Source organism: Hyaena hyaena, unplaced genomic scaffold (assembly GCF_003009895.1).
Source record: "Hyaena hyaena isolate Hyena2069 unplaced genomic scaffold, ASM300989v1 scaffold_756, whole genome shotgun sequence".
In the NCBI taxonomy this organism is placed as follows: domain Eukaryota; kingdom Metazoa; phylum Chordata; class Mammalia; order Carnivora; family Hyaenidae; genus Hyaena; species Hyaena hyaena.
In genome coordinates, this window is record NW_024081384.1 from 229,007 (window position 1) to 247,922 (window position 18,916).

The 18,916-nt window shown below is 37.7% G+C and overlaps 1 protein-coding gene across 2 annotated transcripts in view; it reads right to left on the bottom strand.

Moving 5' to 3' along the window:
- SLC12A6 (solute carrier family 12 member 6) overlaps nt 1-18,916 on the bottom strand; it is a 93,407-nt gene that overhangs the window by 21,179 nt on the left and 53,312 nt on the right. For both annotated transcript variants that reach the window (XM_039218321.1, XM_039218322.1), the window contains exons 3-10: nt 10,382-10,479; nt 9,024-9,155; nt 7,774-7,920; nt 6,109-6,163; nt 4,700-4,830; nt 3,773-4,014; nt 1,602-1,816; nt 424-582 (exon numbers count right to left, since the gene is read on the bottom strand). In XM_039218321.1, coding sequence (XP_039074252.1) covers nt 424-582; nt 1,602-1,816; nt 3,773-4,014; nt 4,700-4,830; nt 6,109-6,163; nt 7,774-7,920; nt 9,024-9,155; nt 10,382-10,479 — 1,179 coding nt within the window. The remainder of the gene's footprint in view (nt 1-423; nt 583-1,601; nt 1,817-3,772; nt 4,015-4,699; nt 4,831-6,108; nt 6,164-7,773; nt 7,921-9,023; nt 9,156-10,381; nt 10,480-18,916) is intronic.

Below are 18,916 nucleotides of genomic sequence, written 5' to 3' on the forward strand. Positions count from 1 at the left end.
ACAGTGGTGAGAGTGGACATCCCTGTCGTGTTCCTGATCTCAGGGGGAAAGCTCTCAGTTTTTCCCCGTTGAGAAGCCTGTGTCTTAAGAAAAATCACTCTCTGGGTCTGATAACTTCTAAAATAGATAATAGCCAGGGCTCCTGGATGGCTCAGTTGGGTTAAGCATCTGACTTCAGCTCAGGTCATGATCTCGCGGTTCGTGAGTACGAGCCCCGTGTTGGGCTCTGTGCTGACAGCTAGCTCAGAGCCTGGAGCCTGCTTCAGATTTGTATCTCCCTCTCTCTCTGACCCTCCCCTGCTCGTGCTGTGTCTCTCAGAAATAGATAAAACATTAAGTAAATAAATAACAAAAATAAAATAAAAAAATAAATAAAATTTAAAAAAATGAAATGAAATAAAATAAAATAGCCCTTCTGCTTACCTGTGACAGAGGGAAAAAAGATCCCCACCAGAAGAGTAAAAGAGGTGGTGATGTCAACAAGGACATACTCATGGTTTAAGCTGCCTAAGACATCAGAAGATTTGGCCGAGGGCTTTTCAATGATCTCTCCCTTTGGTAGGTAATTACTCCAAAGATTCTCTGCAGTGGGAAGAAAATGGTATATAAACAACCGAAGTATGAAAAGAAGGTAATTAATTTTCGACCTAAGCAACATTCTAAATCAGATTCCTCATTTATATAGTTTTTAAAGGTATGTTTGTTCTACATGAGCACAGGTCTATGTTACACAATAAAGCGCACATAAACAAAAACCTAATGCTCTCTCTCATATGGTTCAAATGTAATTTGACAAAAGGCTTTGGTACATACAAATGCAGTTAAATTTACAAATGCAAATTAGTAAAAGTTAAACAAACTAAAGATTAATGCCCTGCAAAGCTTATTTTTAAAAAATTAGTAATCAATACTACTTTTTTTTTTTTAAATGTTTTATTTATTTCTAGCAGAGAGAGAGAGAGAGACAGCGTGAGCAGGGGAGGGTCAGAGAGAGGGAGTCACAGACTGAAACAGGCTCCAGGCTCTGAGCTGGCAGTCAGCACAGAGCCCGACGCGGGGCTCGAACCCACCAACCGCGAGATCACGACCTAAGCGAAAGTCGGACGCTTAACCGACTAAGCCACCCAGGCGCCCCATAATCAATACTACTTCTAACACCTTAGTGTAAACCCGCTTACATACAAAGAAACTGTGAACCAAACATTTAAGACAGAAGCCACTTAAGCAGAGTTTCAGAAATTGGGCTGAATTAGGAAAACACACATGTGCATGTGGGGACACTGAAACAGTTCCATTCTAGCTATCACTGTGCGAAGAACATTGGCAACTTTACAGTAACACAAGATATTTTATTATTTCATCCCAGTTCAAAAAGTGATTTGTTTAGCTCTGCTCTCAAAGGGTAGGAAATTTTAGCAGAAAACATCACAAGGAGTCTTGAAAAAGGAGTTCACTAACAGAAAAGTAGAAAGGTGTTGAATTAAGAGCTGTGTGCTGAGCGTAAGGCGGGCAGTGAGAGGTCATGGATAAGAGTCTAAGACCGAAGGGCCTGCTTTCCTCAGAAACAAATTAAAAACTTGTTCAAAAACCTCCTAACTTACCTGTAATGACACCACTAGCCAATCCAGGAATGCCCTGGATTGAAGTGACATTATTGTGAACAAAGTATTCATCACAGGTGGCATTGAAAAACTGACTTGAGTTACAGAAGAAGCCCCATAACCTTGATGGTACTGTCATGTTGTTAATTTCCTTGGTCTTAGAGCAAATATCAATGTGTCTTGATGAAAGGGTGCGGTTACCCAGCATGCAGACCCTAAGTGAAAAGAGAGAGAAGGATGAAGCAAGGGGGAAAGAACATTAAAAAAAAAAAAAAAGAAGACAGGTTAGAAATAGGTTAGTAAAATAGATTAGTAAAGGAAAAAAAAACCCACCTCATGTCTAAGAGCTTTTTCTGTCATGGATGGGAAAAGAACTAACATTTATTGACTCATTCTGTAAATGGAGATTTATTTAAATTTTCTGCAATTTAATCCTGACAGCCATCTCACAAAATATGCATGAGTACTTCTATGTTGCGGATGGAGGAACTGAAGTTTAAGGAGATAAAGTAGTCTGCCTGAGTCATACTGGTAGTAAGTGGTAGTGACAGAATACAAATACAAAAACTATCTGAAGACACAGTGCTTACTCATCTTCCAAATTTTCTAGGCCATTAACCTATTGTTAGGCCTACAAGAATCCTAGAGTCCTTTTGTTCTCCTGACAAAAAAAATTTTTTTGGCCTAGAAAAGCCTTATGTTCATAACATTTAAAAATGCTCTGCTAAAGGTCAAACCTTCTGGCTACCGTTTTGAGAAAAACAGCTTGGCTGAAATAGAAAGCACATCCCACTATGGCCTAAGAGAAAACTATTTTTGAACGTAAGCCTAGACCCAGTGGGAGTGAGGGTATTTGAGGGTATTTAAGGGTATTACAAATAATAACTGCTGATTTTATTTTTTTCTTTAACCCAGAGCTATAAATATGAACAAAAGAATAATACACCCACAGTTAAAGTAACTCTCAAGAGGAACAAAGCAACTTTTTAAATCTGCAAAATGACAGCCTACATGCCTAATGAGCCATGTACCCATTGCTCAGCTTCAACAACTCAACACTGCCCAGTCTTGTTTCATGTGTTCCTCCAGGGGATGTGTATTGTTTTGCTGGAATATTTTAAAGAAAATACCACACATCATGACCTTTTACCCACCAAAAGAGAGAAGCATCAAAGAAGAACTTCAGGCAAAAGGGAGTTTCTCAAGAGAAGACATCCAGTAGCCTTCAGTACTTTGGGCTTGCAGCAGCCCGTAAATGAGCAGACTAAAAATTGATGATGGAATCTATCACTAACATGATTTAGCATACACAGTAGAAGAAATACTGCACCAGGGTTTAGGAAATCAAAGCATTCATGTTTGTGCTCTGCCATTAACTAACTTTGGGGCAAGTCATTTAATCTCTATGGATCTGTTTTTTCATCTTGAAAAAACTATTTCTCTGTAATCAGGTTTAATGAACTAGGACTGATGAGTCTGATACCTGGATAGTCCAGACGACTTCTTAAAGACAATCGCTGTAGCAAGATTACAAACACACAGTGCCAGCTAGTCAAACAGAGCAGATGAACTGGGAGTCACCTATCTGTACAAATCCACTGCTACTTCAAAAAATACACTTTAATGTACTTAAACTACTCATGGTACGGAATATATTCTCTATAGAGAGATATATATGCAAATAATGTGACATTTATTCCTCTTTATGACTAGAAAGTCTGCTATGATATTAATAGCAAAATAAAAAGGTTAATTACAAATATTTAAATAGGAGCTTAGGTTTCTTTGACTCTCTTGATATTTCATTTAGTAATAGGAATCCAACATTTAAATACTTTACAAAGCCTGCTGGTATTAACTTTACTATTTGTAAAGCTCTTCATGAATAGTTCAAGCATGCACAACCATTATAAGGAGATTCTGGAAAAAAAAAAAAAAACTTAGTATCTACAACCAAACGATGGTTACAGCAGCCAGTTCTATGCCTGGGACATAAGGAAGAGGACTGACATGACCTAGTCTGCTGGGAGGCTTCCTGCTTAGATGCTAACTGAGCTTACTCACAAGTGAAATCTCAGGGACTCCGTGAAATTGTACTTGAAGTGATCACATCACCAGATATTGTCAATGGCTACCCAGTAATGATCACCCAGTAAGAAAAAGACACGTACGGGAAGTGTGGAGGGGCAAAAGAAGACTTGATGGCTCCAGCATAGATGGCCAAGATGGACACAATGACACAGGCCAGGAAAAGTGAGGCAAACTTGTTCACATAGCGTACACCGATGAATACCACCAATACCATGAGAACCAAGAAGGCTGTGCCATAGACACGCATGTTATTTAGCATGGCTGCTGATTCCTTGAGTGCATCATCGCTACGAAAAATGGCAGCTCGGGGGACAATATATACCTGTTGAGCAAAAGAAGTAAAAAATGAGGTCATTTTACAGTTACCAACTAAGAGGACTGTTGTAGTTTGCATTTGTTTTCACAAAGGACAGCAAAACCAAGGTAGAAAATGACTGGAGACTTAACCTACTCCTGAAGAAACTGCATAGTCCTGATCTTTTTTTAAGGCTACATGCTGTTCTGAATATCTACATTTCCCAATGGAAACAGCAAAGAATGCATTAACAATTTATTCAAAGGGTTATATAAAATAATTATAATGATTCTCTTAAGTCCTATCTTATCTTTCCTACTTACCTATCATTATTTTAAATAGTAGAAAAAAATATATTCCAGTGAATAAAGAAATGAAAAACATTTTATTTCTTTGGGATAAAGATCTCAAAAGCGATAAACTTTATTTTACTTTTTCCCTGGTAGTGCAAGTCTTGCCTCATGACTTTCACTTCTTGGGTGAGGTGGTAGGGTGTTGGTGAATGGGTGGAAGGGAAGCAGTAGGCAGGCAACGGATACTAGCAACCTTTCTGATTTATATTCACAACAGGAAGTCAGTCAACAACAAATTAACAGTGAATCACTTGATTGATTCTACAGCGGATCTCTCAGAACTTTTGCTATCAAACAACAAAATAAATCCAAATCTCTACCTTTTCTATACTGTAGACCACAATTAAGCCATTACTCACCAGAAAAATTTCAATGGCACCAAGGATATACATGGCCGCTGCAAATGTGGTACCAAGATAAAAGCAGAGGCCAACAGCCCCGCCGAACTCTGGGCCCAGGGCCCGGGAAATCATAAAGTATGAGCCCCCAGCTAAAAGAAAAAACAGAGTGTAAGCAGGATAAAGAAAATACATCAGTAAGAAGCATGTAAACAAGTCATAAGTAAGAAGGATAAATGCTTCAAGCTTTTGAAAACTGAATGTTTTGATAAAAAGTGTATTTGCTAATGGGAAGTAAAAGATAAAACCTTTATAATACACTCCAGAGCTAATGCTCCACACAAAGTAGCACAGTTTGTCAGTATTACTTAAATATCAAAGAATATTTACTACAGGCATGAGATAGCCCAATAAAAATATATTCTTAACTAAAAGAAGTTAGAGATGTGATACAAATTAAGGATTCTAGCTTAGAACATGATGAGTTTTTTTCCTTTTTATTGTAAAAAGTTAACATAAATGGTATATTAGTTTCAATTGTACATCATAGTGATTTGACAATTCTGCATATTCTGCACACCACAGTAAGTGCAGTTACCATCTGTCACCATGCAATGTTACTGCAATGCTACTGAGTGTATTCCCTACGCTGTATTTGTCATCCCCATGACTTATTTATTTTATAAATGGAAGTTTGTACCTCTTATTCTCTCTCACTTATTTTGCCTATCCCTCTACTCCTCTTTTTATGGACAACCATCATAACATACAAAGTTATGTTCAAAAACAAAGTTTGTTCTTTGTATTTAGGAGTCTCTTTTTTTGTCTGTTTATTTATTTGCATTCTACATATAAGTAAAATCATATGGCATTTATCTTTCTCTGACTTATTTCATTTGCAAAGAGTGGATCTCTAGGTCCACCTGTGTTGTCGCAAATGGCAAGATTTCATTCTTTTTTTCTATGGTTGAGTAGTATTCTATTTTGTGTGTGTGTCCACAACTTCTGTATCCATTCATCTACTGATGAGCACTTAGGTTGCTTCCATATCTTGGTTATTGTAAATAATATAGCAATATACATAGGGGCACCCATATCTTTTTGATTGTTTTCATTTTCACTTTGGGTAAACACCCAGCAATGAAATCACTGGATTGTATGGTATTTCTATTTTTAATTTTTTTGAGAACTTCCATACTATTTTCCAAAGTGGCTGTATCCTTTTATATTCCCACCAACACCGAGTGAGGTTCCCCTAGTTTAGTACATAAAGAGACTTTTAAAGAATGTACTCTGAAGTCAGAATGTGAATGTCTATGACCAACAGACTAAATAGTATTCTATTTCTTGGAAGTTTGCATGTCTGGCTTTATAACATAAACATACAGTAATTGTTGACAATCCCTGAAATCCAGTCTTAGCTTACCGACCTGGCACCACTCCATTAGTGGCAATGGCACTCATGGAGATAGCAGTCAACATTGTCTGTAAAGGAAGTGAAAAGAGAAGACTGTTACTGTTATAAAGATGACATTTCTATACTATTTTCCCATCTGTGGACTTCAGAGCACTGTTTGAATAATTAACTCTACCTACTTTATGGAGGGAGTTGGCTGTCATACCTATTAACAAGGAAATGATATGATGTGGCTCGACTCACTGTAATAGTCAAACTACTATTATCTTGAATATTCTGTTAAAATGCTTCTATGTCATAAGCAGTAGATTAGGTGCTGGTAGGAACCACTGATCTCAGCCTGGTCTCCTAGTTAACTTGGAAAACAGACTGGAAACTGACTGAGAACCAGCTTATTACAAGAAAGTAATAATATTTAGTAAGGAGGGGAACCACTGAAGACTTCTGAACTAATAAAAACTGTATTTTGAAAACATTGTCTGGGAGCAGCAGAGTATGGAATGGACTGCAGATAGAGAGCAGATGAAGGCAGAGTGACTTGTTAGTAGGCTATTCAGTGAAAAGTAAGGAATGTAGTGCTAGTAACAGGAATATAAAGGAAGCATTGTGTGTAAGAGATTTCAGAGGGAAACTTGATTGACATTGGTAGCTGATTAGATGCGAGAGGCAACCACGGAGCCAAACGTGGCCTTGAAGGTTTTTTTTGTGTTTTTTTTTTTTTAATTTTTAAATGTTTATTTATTTTTGAGAAGCAGAGAGAGACAGAGCACAAGCAAGGGAGGGCAGAGAGGGGGGGAGACACAGAATCAGAAGCAGGTTCCAGGCTCTGAGCTGTCAGCACAAAGCCCGATGCAGGGCTCGAACCCATAGACTGTGAGATCATGACCTGAGCTGAAGCTGGACGCTCAACCGACTGAACCACCCAGGTACCCCGAAGTTTTAAGACTAAGAAACAGAAAGAAAGAAAAAATAAAGGTGGTACTATTAATTTTAAGTTATTAATGATAGGAACTGTGTTTGCTTATTCTGCTTTCTATGTACTCAGTGAGCATAATGCACGAGGAGGGTATAATAATGATAGCAATGAAAGAGATCAGCAGATAACTGAATAAAAAATAGATTTTTTATAATAATCAACTTATAATAAAATTGATAGCTGTGGCTGGGATATGTGCATAAGAGGAATTTAAGTTCAAGTAAGATCAGAATGTCCTCAGTAGAGTGGAGAGAGGACCTGGAAAGCACACCTGAATTTCTAGGGAAGGGAGAATGGATGCGAATTCAAAACAACAAACACCCCTCACCCCAACAACAAGTTTTGTTCCTCCAAACTATACTGGCGTAGTGTGTCATCATTTTCTATCACAACTTCGGTGCTATCAGTCGCAAGTGGTTTGTATTCTGAATTCTTTGAAGTCAAGGACTACATTGTGTACTTCCTCTAGAAAGAAGTCTTCCTTTGTAATTTCTAGTACATCATGTTACAGATCTAAGCAGTGAAGAGTGGGCCCTAAATAACTGAAAATCCTTCGGATTTTAATATCAAAATAATCTCTCCTGTTGAGATCATGAGTCTTTCCCAACTAGTCTTTGTTTTATTCCCAAACAGGTCAAGTGCATATAATCTTGAGCCCTTGCAACATTCCAAGTGATCTCTAAGAGCCAACTTAGGACTTACACAGCAGCAGCAGATAAGCACAATTGCAAAGGCCTGAAGAACGCCAGCCGTGCCCACAACCCACGTAAGGCGTAGAAACAAGATGACTCCAAAAATATTTTGTAGACAGGGGAGGTAGACACCCATGAAAGTACCCATTTGAGGGGTCTGGAAAGAAAGATGTTGACCAAAAAAAAAAATTATATAGTCATCCAGAAGCCATGCTTTTATTCCTTTACTTGTATCAAAAAGTGTTCCCAAACTACCATATTAATTACAAAACAGAGATAATTAGAATATCTTATAAGAGGCACATATAAAATCTCCATCTCACTAATGTCAATAACTTTTTAATAGTCCTACATCTCTAACAATTTTACTTTATACAAGTCCCCATGTGTTTTTATATAGGTATTTGACCACAATCCCCCCTTTTAAAATGTTCTGTTCTTTGAAGCTCTTAGCTTTTCCTTTTCGTTTAAACTGAATAATGACCTGATGGAATTCCTTTAGAGTATGGTATAAATCTTTCATAGTAGCTGGTAAACACAGTTGGTAAAATGAAGATCATCACTTCATTCCTGAACAACCCAGAAAGCTACCTTGTTCCATATTTTCATTCTGAGAAAAACTGAAGTGTAGTCTTTGAAAAACCCAACCACTTCACAATAGATAGAAGGCATCAGCAGATGGGTAGGGACACTCTTCTCCTGAAGTGCTATTTCCTCTCCCTGGAATGCTCTTTTCCAATGAGGCGGCTCACTGCCTCACACTGGTTAGGCCTCTGCTCAGTATCACTGTCAGAAGGTCTTTCCCTGACCAACCTGCCTACAACAGCAACCCCCTCTGTTCTGGCTTTCTTGCTGGCCAGTTGCGGTCTCTTTACCCTGCCTTAAAGAAAAGTTAGTTACTGAAGTAGAGCTGACACACAATGTTACACTGGTTTCAGGTGTCCAACAAAGTGATTTGACAAGTCTTTGCCTACGTTATGTCACAAGTGTAGCTACTATCTGTCCCTGCTTGTATTTTTGTTAGAGCATTTATCAAAAAGTAATATAAAGCTTAACAACTATCTCTTCATACTAGAATTTAGACTGCCTGAGAGTAGGGCATTGTATGTTCTCTTTTTTGCTATGACCCCAGTGACCAGAACAGGGCCTGGCATAAACCAAGCATTAAATAGTTACTGAGCATAGAGTGATGACTTGGTATTTCCTTCTTTCTTATATATGGGACTCTTTTTATTTATCATGGTTATCCTAAGGCCTCACCTTGGTGGGCTTCTTTTTCCCCTCAGTGATGTTCTCTGCCTCTTCATGTTCCTTTGCTCCTTGTGTCAGATTAGTATAATTGGCCATACGGTTGAGGAGAGAAGATACCTTTGGTCGTGTGTCCATTTCTTCCTAGAAAGTCATAAACATGGAAGAAATGAGTAATGAAGAACATTGGAATCATAAGCATCAAAAGGTTCCATCTATCGGAAAAACGCAAATTAAATGAGAAAATATTTCATGGATAAATATTTTAAGAAAATTTATCAGTGAGGCTTTATTTTTCTTCCAAGTTAAACTATCAATCAGGGCTACAAGAATCCTTATAAAATTCTTAAGTGAAAAGCTTTACAATTCTTTCTAATAGCTTAACTTTACAGTAAAAACAAACTCACACTGGCCCCTACCGACAGCTATAATCTTGTAAAAAATGTTGATAATATTATCTGTAACTCTAATGCCCCTTTCTTTAGGCTACTGACATTATAATAACATTTATGGCTATTACTTATTACACCACACTTGGATAGTTCAATAAAAAGCCTTTGTGACTGAGGGGCACCTGGGTGGCTCAGTCAGTTAAGGGTCTGACTCTTGATTGCAGCTCAGGTCATGATCTCGTGATCTGTGAGATCGAGCCCTGCATCAGGCTCTATGCTGACAGTGCGGAGTGTGCTTGAGATTGCCTCTCCCCCACTCTCTGCCCCTCCCTGGCTTGTGTATGCACATGCGTTCTCTCTCAAAAAATAAACAAACATTAAAAGAGAAAAAAAAACTTGTGACTGAACTAAATATTCACCTCAGATCTTTTCTTGAAGTAAGCTGATAGAAAATATCATTTAAAAGATAAGTACACTGAGAGAACTAACACTCATATCACTCTCCAAAGGCAGACACAAAGGCAGTGCTGGACTAAAGTAGGTTCTTTTCAATAACCTGTTTGCAGACCCCATCAGAGTCCATATGGTCTTAGATGAGACACACAAGGCCCTGTTAATCTAGCAGCCTACTTTCTATGCTGAGTTTTGATTTAGTAGTTCTAAGGTAAGTGACAGTCATCCCAAACACGGAGTTGAAAAATGTACTAGTACACTTTGTAGATAATGCAAATATTCATATCCTAGCTGAATTAGAAAGAAGGTCCACTATTTCCACAGAAATTTGATTTAATGGTACTTATTAGTCAGTGATAATTAGATTACATAAAATAAGTAAACTATAATGACAAGTTATATTAAGTATTATACTTAAACAATTAATTCTTAAAATTATCCAGCCTGTACTGAATGGGATAGAAAACAGCGATCTTGAAATCTCTATTCCTGAAATCTCTGCCCTGGTTCCCTTCCAAATATTACCTCAAAGAGTGCCAGGTTTTTATCAAAATATTCATCTCCTTCTTCATAATTGGAATTATTGAGATAAGCATTTCGAGCTTTCTTATTATGCCCATCATCTGGAAAAAAAAGTAAACCAAGTTAGTTTCTCATTAAAGAAGCATCAGCACCAAAGAGTTTCATGTTGCTTCTGTATTAACAGAACCCATTTTCATATTCAAACTAATTTTTTTAAGTTTTTAAAATTTTATTTTGAAAGAAACAAAGAGAGGGAGCGCAAGTAGGGGAGGGGCGGAGTGGGGGCGGGGGTGAAGGATCTGAAGCGGGCTCTGTACTGACAGCAGAGAGCCCAATGCGGGGCTTAAACTCACAAACTGTGAGATCATGATCTGAACCAAAGTGAGATGCTTAACTGACTGAGCACCCAAGCGCCCCTCATATTCAAACTTTAACCTGAGGGCAGAACTCAATTAGCATTGCTTGGAGAACATGGCTCCCTCTCGAAGAGGAGCAAAAATAAATCTCTAAGAGGAAAACATGGGTCATTCCTTTTCTTAATAAAGAGGCCCTACACTTAAAATCACCCAAATCTAGAATAAAATTTTTAAAAAGTACTTACTGAGTCCTTAGTATATAATACCCTTATGCACTATTGCTGTTGAATAATAGCAGTAAAAGCTCTCTACTTACACATCTGTCCAACCTTTTATAAATGATATTAGTTAAAAAGAATGACATTAAGTCATGTAACCAAGAATTATTTTTCTACAAACTCTTGCCACATGTTTTTTTTTATGCTAAAAGAGGTACTCTACAAGAATTTGGTGAACCAGCTATAAAGAAAAAAAAAAAAAAGAGAAAGAGACTGGGTTCCCTACGACAGCAGAGTTTGTGTTGAGTACTTCCTTAGCTTTGGTTCTGTATTGTATAAGAATTATATAATTATAATCACCTTGTAGGAAAAAAATAGAGAAAATAAAAAAATATATAAATGTCATTAAGAACTAAGACCTTAAATATTGAGAAAATAGATACTAATATAAAATTTAAAGAAATTAAAGTACCATAGCCTTGGGGCGCCTGGGTGGCTCAGTCGGTTAAGCGTCTGACTTCAGCTCAGGTCATGATCTCAGGGTTCATGGGTTCAAGCCCCATGTCGGGCTCTGTGCTGACAGCTAGCTCAGAGCCTGGAGCCTGCTTCAGATTCTGTGTCTCCCTCTCTCTCTGACCCTCCCCTGCTCATGCTGTCTCTCTCTCTTTCAGAAAAAAAAAAAAGAAAAAAAAAGTCCCATAGCCTTAAATATAAGTTTGGGAAACAGCCAACAAGCTATAAAAATAATTGCACCATGCTAAAGGACAGGAATGGTGACCTGATGGGGTCCCCACTGGCTAAAAATGGGATAATATGAGCCTTAAAAATAAATAATGCAATGAAGTGAAAAGTAAATATGTGAAATATCCAATATACTAAAAAAAAACTAGTCACCTTTGCAGAGTTACTAAGGAAACAACATATCTGAAAAACAGTAAATGGAAAGAATCAAGCAATTATCCTGCCTTTCCTGTACCAACTGTATTTCCAGGTAATGAAAAAGTTAAAGAAAATTTATTCATTATAGAAACACTCTAGCTAATAAATGTGGAATTTAAAAAACAAAACAAACATAGGGGAAAAAAAGAGAAAGAGAGAAAGAGAAAGTGAGTGAGAGAGTGAGCGACCAAAAAACAGACTCTTAACTCTAGTGAACTTGGTGGTTACCACAGGGGAGGTGGGAAGGCGGATGGGTGAAACAAAGGGGATTAAGAGTACACTCATCACGGGTGATGGGTGGCTCAGTCCATTAAGGGTCCAACTCTTGATTGCAGCTCAGGTCATGATTTCATGGTTTGTGAGATCAAGCCCTGCAATGGCCTCTGCATTGATGGCGCAGAACCTTTTGGGATTCTCACTCTTCCTCTCTCAAGATAATTAAACAAACTTAAAAATTTTTTAAAAAGTACACTCATCATGAAAATTGAGTAATGCATAGAATTGTTGAATCACTATATAGTACAGCTGAAATTAATATAACACTGTATGTTAACTAACTGAAATTTAAATAAAAGATTTTTTTAAATGCAGATGGAATAATTAGAAAAAAATTCACCAATTTTCAACCCCTAATGAAATAATGGATCTAGGCAATCATCATCAATGGTTGCTAAAACCATCAGAGGAAAGGCTATGACATAACTTTATAATGGATGGGTAAGGGTGATCTGAAACTCAATGATCAATGGTAAAAATGCTGTTAAGTGGTGACACACTCCCCTAATGTAGTATGATAAAAAGTACACCTATGGTGTTTTCTTACCAAAAGAATGGAAGTTGAATCTAATCAAGCTATCTTAAAGCTATCAGTTCACAAAAAAAAAAAAAAAAAAAAAAAAACACAAACAGAGGAAAGGAGGAACATGCTAAACATCACCACAAAGATGCATAATCTGACTTAATAAATGGTATAAACTAAAAAAGGTAAATTAATACTTGAGACTTGAAATACCATACTAACCAAGTACAAGATGTGAAACTTGTTAGAATCCTGACTCTAATCAAATGTGAAAAAAAAAAACCAACAACTCTGAAACAGAGAAATTGAAATACAAGCTGTTTTCTTTTAAAAGTAAATAAAATCAGGGGCGCCTGGGTGGCTCAGTTAGTTAAGCATCCAACTTCGGCTCAGGTCATGATCTCACGGTTTGTTGTTTTCGAGCCCCGTGTCAGGCTCTGTGCTGACAGCTAGCTCAGAGCCTGGAGCCTGTTTCAGATTCTGTGTCTCCCTCTCTGACCCTCCCCTGCTCATGCTGTCTCTCTCTCTTTCTCTCTCTCTCAGAAATAAATGAAACATTTAAAAAAAATTTATTTTAAAGTAAATAAAATCATGTGATGTCTGGAATTTTCTTTAAGATATTCCAGGAAAAAATTAGGTGGGGCTTGAAAACAGAGTCTCAACACTGTTGAAACTAAATGATGGCTTCATGGAGGTTCACTATCTTACTCTATCTAGTTTTCTATGCCATTGGAAATTTCCACAATAAGAAGTTACCTAAAAAATAAAAGAGGAAAATGACAGAGTGGGGCCTGCTTGGGATTTTTCTGTCTCCCTCTCACTCTACTCTTCTCTTGTGTGCACATGCATTTTTCTCTCAGAGCAAATAAACAAACATTAAGGGGGAAAAAAAAAGAAAATGTAATTCTTTTCCTCTAATGGTTCTAGAAAATTCTAAAAAGAGAATGACACAGCTTAAATCTATCACCACTTTTAAGTAATCCATTTATTCAATTAATTCACTAAGGATTTATTAGGTTTGTAAAAAATTTATTTATTTTGGGAGAGAGATAGTGTGCATGAGCAGGGAAGGGGCAGGCAGAGAGAAAAAGAGAGAGAGGGATGGAGAGACAGAGAATCCTAAGCAGGCTCTGTGCTAACGGGACAGAGCCTGACGTGGGGCTTGAACTCATGAAGCGTGAGATCATGACCTGAGCCAAAATCAAGAGTCGGACATTTAACCGTCTTGTGCCACCCAGGCACCCCACATTTACTAAGTTATTATGATGTGCCGGGCACTGTTCTAGGTCCTGGGGATATAAGCAGTAGACAGAGCAGTTAAAGATGTTACTTTCATCGTGTGTATATGGAGTCACAGAAGACAGAATTAAACACACACACACACACGCAAAACTGATTTATAGTGACTGTCAATTTCCACACTGTAAATACTCACACATGACAATTTTAAACTACTAATGTGTTGGGGTGTCTAGGTGGCTCAGGTGGTTGAGCATCTGACTCTTGATTTCAGCTTAGGTCATGATCTCGCAGTTGTGAGAAAGAGCTCCATGCTGGATGTGAAGCTGGCTTAAGATTCTCTCTCTCAATTAAATAAATAAAATTAAAAAACTACTAATGTGAAGTCACTGAGCATGGTTTTGGGAAGAGATGCATTCAATTGATTCTCATGAGTTGGTAGGAGCTGGACACAGGATGTTCAGGAAAAGCCTGTATTTCAAGCAGATGGAATAGTAATTTTTAAAAATCCGAAAGCAGAAACAATCTTAATGCAGTCATAAAACAGAACGAGTACCATGGCTTAAACAGAATAGAGAAAAGGAGAGAACAACTGGCAAGATAGGATTTTAAAATTTCTATTTGGTCTTTTTTTATGATTCATTCTCATTTTCTCTCTCAAGTTCATTTATTTATTTTTGAGAGAGAGAGAGCAAGAGAGAAAGAAAGTGCACAAGCAGGGGAGGAGCATAGAGAGAGAGGGAGAGAGAGGGAGACACAGAATGCGAAGCAGGCTCCAGGCTCTGAGCCTGTCAGTGCAGAGCCTTATTCAGGGCTCGAACTCATGAACTGTGAGATGATGACCTGAGCCGAAGTCAGATGCTTAACCGACTGAGCCACGCATGCGCCCATTTCCCCGGATTTTTTTTTTGGTTTGCTTTTCCCTTATTCCCTTTATTCTCTTTCTTCTTTTGGAGTTTGCACATTCTTTCAGTAATTACCTTTGAAATTTTACTGTGTATTTTACTTGAACTGTTCAGTGAGTTTAAACAATAATCTGTCATCCTCCAAACAACACAAACACTTTTGAGCACTTCAGTTTCAACTGTCTCCTCTGATTCACATATTACTGTTCTGTCCACTATTTCTTGTAGCTTATTTTACTACACAAATAAGACACTGAGGTCCCTTCTTTAGAAATTCTCAAACCCAGCACCATGAAATTTCAAGGCCACATAACTATTTGTTGTGGGGGATGTCCAGTACATCGTAGGATATTTAAGAGCATCCCTAGCCACTAGTCACTAGATCCAGCAGCATCTCCAGCAGTGACAATCAGAAAAGTCTTCAAACATTTCCAAATGTCCCCTGAGGGACAAAATTGTTCTCGGTTGTAAACCATTAGCTTAGAGCAAGGTCTTGTGGTGAGAAACATTCTTGGCTTTAATTTAGCAACAGTTGCCTGTATTTTGTCCTAATTATTACTAAGTATCTTGCCAAGCACAATTCTAGGGTAATAAATGCTTTACAAACACTTTAAGACATCGTTTGCTATCTGCTTCGCTGTAGAGAAGTCTGTCATTCTGCTGTTCTGTTGAGGATCTGTACCTTCTCTCTGGTGGATTTCAAGATCTTTTCTTAGGTGTTCTGCAGCATTGTTAAGATATGTCTAGGTGTAGTTTTCCTTTTGTTCTGTTCACAAACCCTTTTACCTGTTTTTAACCCATTAGTTTTATTTTTTGTATCAATAACTATGTTTTCTTTTCTACAAATTCCATTTGTTCTCTTCTCTAAACAGTTTCATTTCTGAGTAGTGTGCTCATCTTTCCAACTGCATCCTTTATTGATTAAAACATTTGATAGTTTTGTATCCCAGACCCAGAACCACTTTATACCTCTTAAGGGTTATGTGAGTAGGAATCCTAGATCCAACATGCTACTTCCCAGCTGGTTCGAGTCATTATATTGTTGCTATAAAAATCTGGCTCCCCCATTCTGCTGCCTACTGGTCCAAGCCACATCCTAACAGCTCTGGCTCCCTTTGCTGCAGCCCTGACAACTCTCTCAGGGCCTCTGTAGTCTCAAGTTTCAAGTGCAACCACCTTAACTTTTAGACATTTTGGTCCTGGATATTTTTGGTCCAACTTCCATTTGCTTGCTTGCTTATTTTGAGATGGGAGAAATATTCCTGGAGACTTTGCCTACCTTTATGAGACCAAGGATGCCTCCAAGATTTTTTTTTTTAATTTTAAATATTTATTTTTGAGACAGAGAAAGACAGAGGGTGAGCAGGGCAGGGGCAGAAAGAGCAGGAGACATAGAATCTGAAGCAAGATGTCTGAGCTGACAGCAGAGAATCTGATTTGGGGCTCAAACTCACGAACTGGGAGATCATGATCTGAGCCGAGTTGGACGCTTAACCAACTGAGCCACCCAGGCGCCCTGCCTCCAAGATTATCTTATCAGGGTCTACCTGTGGTGGTGATAGGAATGAAGGGCCCCTAGAGATCCTGGTCAATCATGAAAGATCAAGCCTTTTCAGGCAAGGAACAGAGTTCTCATTAGAAGTGGTTAACTGAAAGGCATGGATCAATTTTCGATCTCAGTTTCTTGGTGGGAAATCATGCTTCAAAAGTTTCAAAAGTACATCCTTTAGAAGTCTGGGTCATTACTGTAACCTCAGGAAATCCCAAATGGAATAGAAGCTCTTGAGTTCCTGAGTACCAAATAAGTTAACTCTGCAAGAACTAAGAACCAAATGCATGTCCTAGGGCTGTTTTAAGATTATCTAGAATCCTAAGAGGATTCCTTTGAAGAATACCTACGACACTGGCCTCAGTAATGCTATCCATCAAATAGCCCAACAGATCCCAATGTTTTGTTTTGTTTTCCTCATTTTACTATCCAGATAAAGCTAATGTTACTGGGAACTTATTGCTGTTTCACTGCGCAAGTCAAACAAAAACCGATAAACATGCCATTGATTCTACTACAGACTTCAGATTTTCATATTTTATGGCATATATTTTTTTAAACAGAAACTGTTAGAGCAAATGTCTTGCTCTTTATAAAAATTTTATTCTTGTGGTGCTATTACCTCTATGTTGCTGCTTTTATGATTTGCCACTTATACTACAGTTTGGGGCTAAGATAAATAAATCTCAGATTCCTCCCTTAGTCTCCTGATCTTGTCAAATGATGTTTGCTGGTCTGGGCTAGGCAGAAAAGAGCAGTAACTGTATTTAATTTCCCTTGGCACAAGCTTCATTCTGAACTATGCACTGTGTGAACATTAAAGGTTGTCTCAAATGTTACAAACTATGATTTTGATTTTATAGTTTGTTTCAGCCAGCAGCCAAATAAGAGGCATGCATTATGATTGACTGCTATATCTCTTAAGTCAAGAGTCTACTCTCTTTTTTTCACTATTTATTTGTTGAAGAAACCATGTCCTGTGCTCAGCAGTTTCTGATTTTGATGATGACATCCATACGATGTTGTTTAAATGTTGTTGTTTTTGTAGTTCCTATAAATTGCTAAATAGGTCTAGAGGTTTAGCCACATTCAGTATTTTTAAGGAAGAGGTAGGAAAACTCCTTCACAGTGGCATTTTGATCTCTGTCAGGGAGTACAGGTCATCTGGTTTTCTATCTGAGATATTAGCAACTGCTGGTGATCTAATGCCTAGATCCATTAATTTATGAGGATTACAAAATGGTGATATTCTTTTCTATTATTCTTCCTTAACTTACTAGTTAAGTTAAATATAAAAATACTTTTATAAAGAGATATTCCCTCTAATATACTATTTGGTTACCCATTAATATAGTTAAAAGCAAGGCAAATACTTCATTCTTTCCCTTTATTAACCAACTTTGTTCACTAGAATACTCCAATGGTGACTAATTAGTTTTTTAAAGTCTCAATATGAACTCATGAATTTAAATATTGGATATATTTCAAGTGAAATTCTTTTTCTGCATCAGTTAAGATGATTAATGCTTTAATCTCCTTTTGTTAACACACTAAATTATATAAATTGATTTTTAATGGTAAACCAACAATGTATTTCAAACAGAAACCCAATTTGGTCACAGGAATAATTTAGAAAAATCTATTGCTTGATTTAGATTGCACATATTTCATCCAGGACATCTCTGTCTGTATTCATAAGTGAAACTGGCCCATGCTTGTCTAATACTGGCATTGTTAAGTTTTAGTATCAAAGTTATGCAATCCTCAAACTGAGCTGGAAAGTATTTTCTTTTCTATTCCTTGGGAGAAACTGTAGAAGAGGAATTATTTTTTCCTTGAATGTTTGGTAAAAATTGTTGTAAAAATGCCAGGGCCCACTGCTCATTTGCTTAGCTGCTTACTAAAATGTTTTTTTTTTTTTTTTTAAATGTTTTATTTATTTCTAGGAGAGAGAGAGAGCTTGAGCAGGGGAGGGTCAGAGAGAGAGGGAGTCACAGACTGAAACAGGCTCCAGGCTCTGAGCTGGCAGTCAGCACAGAGCCCGACGCGGGGCTCGAACCCACGAACCGCGAGATCATGACCCAAGCGAAAGTCGGACGCTTAACCGACTAAGCCACCCAGGCGCCCCTAAAATGTTTTAAATTAAAAAGTATACATGCATATACTCAGAAAAATTCATTACAGCTTAATTATTTCTCACAACAGCAGTTTCACCCTTCCATCCATCTCCTTAGCCTAACCGTAAGTTTTGTAAGAGATCTGATGAGTCAGTGGGAACAACAGATATATTAAAATAACTGCGCCCTACTGACAGGAAGAACATTTAGAAGGTCTGAAAGATACTATTATAAATTCTGCTTAGCAGGCAAAACAACTGAAGTAGTTCTTAACTTACTAGCCCTAATTATCCTAAGCAAGATTATTTTTTTTTAAGTTTTTATTTTTAAGTAATCTCTACATCTGAGGTGGAGCTCAAACTCACGACCCTGAGATCAAGAGTCACATGCTCCAGTGACCTAGCCTACCAGGTGCC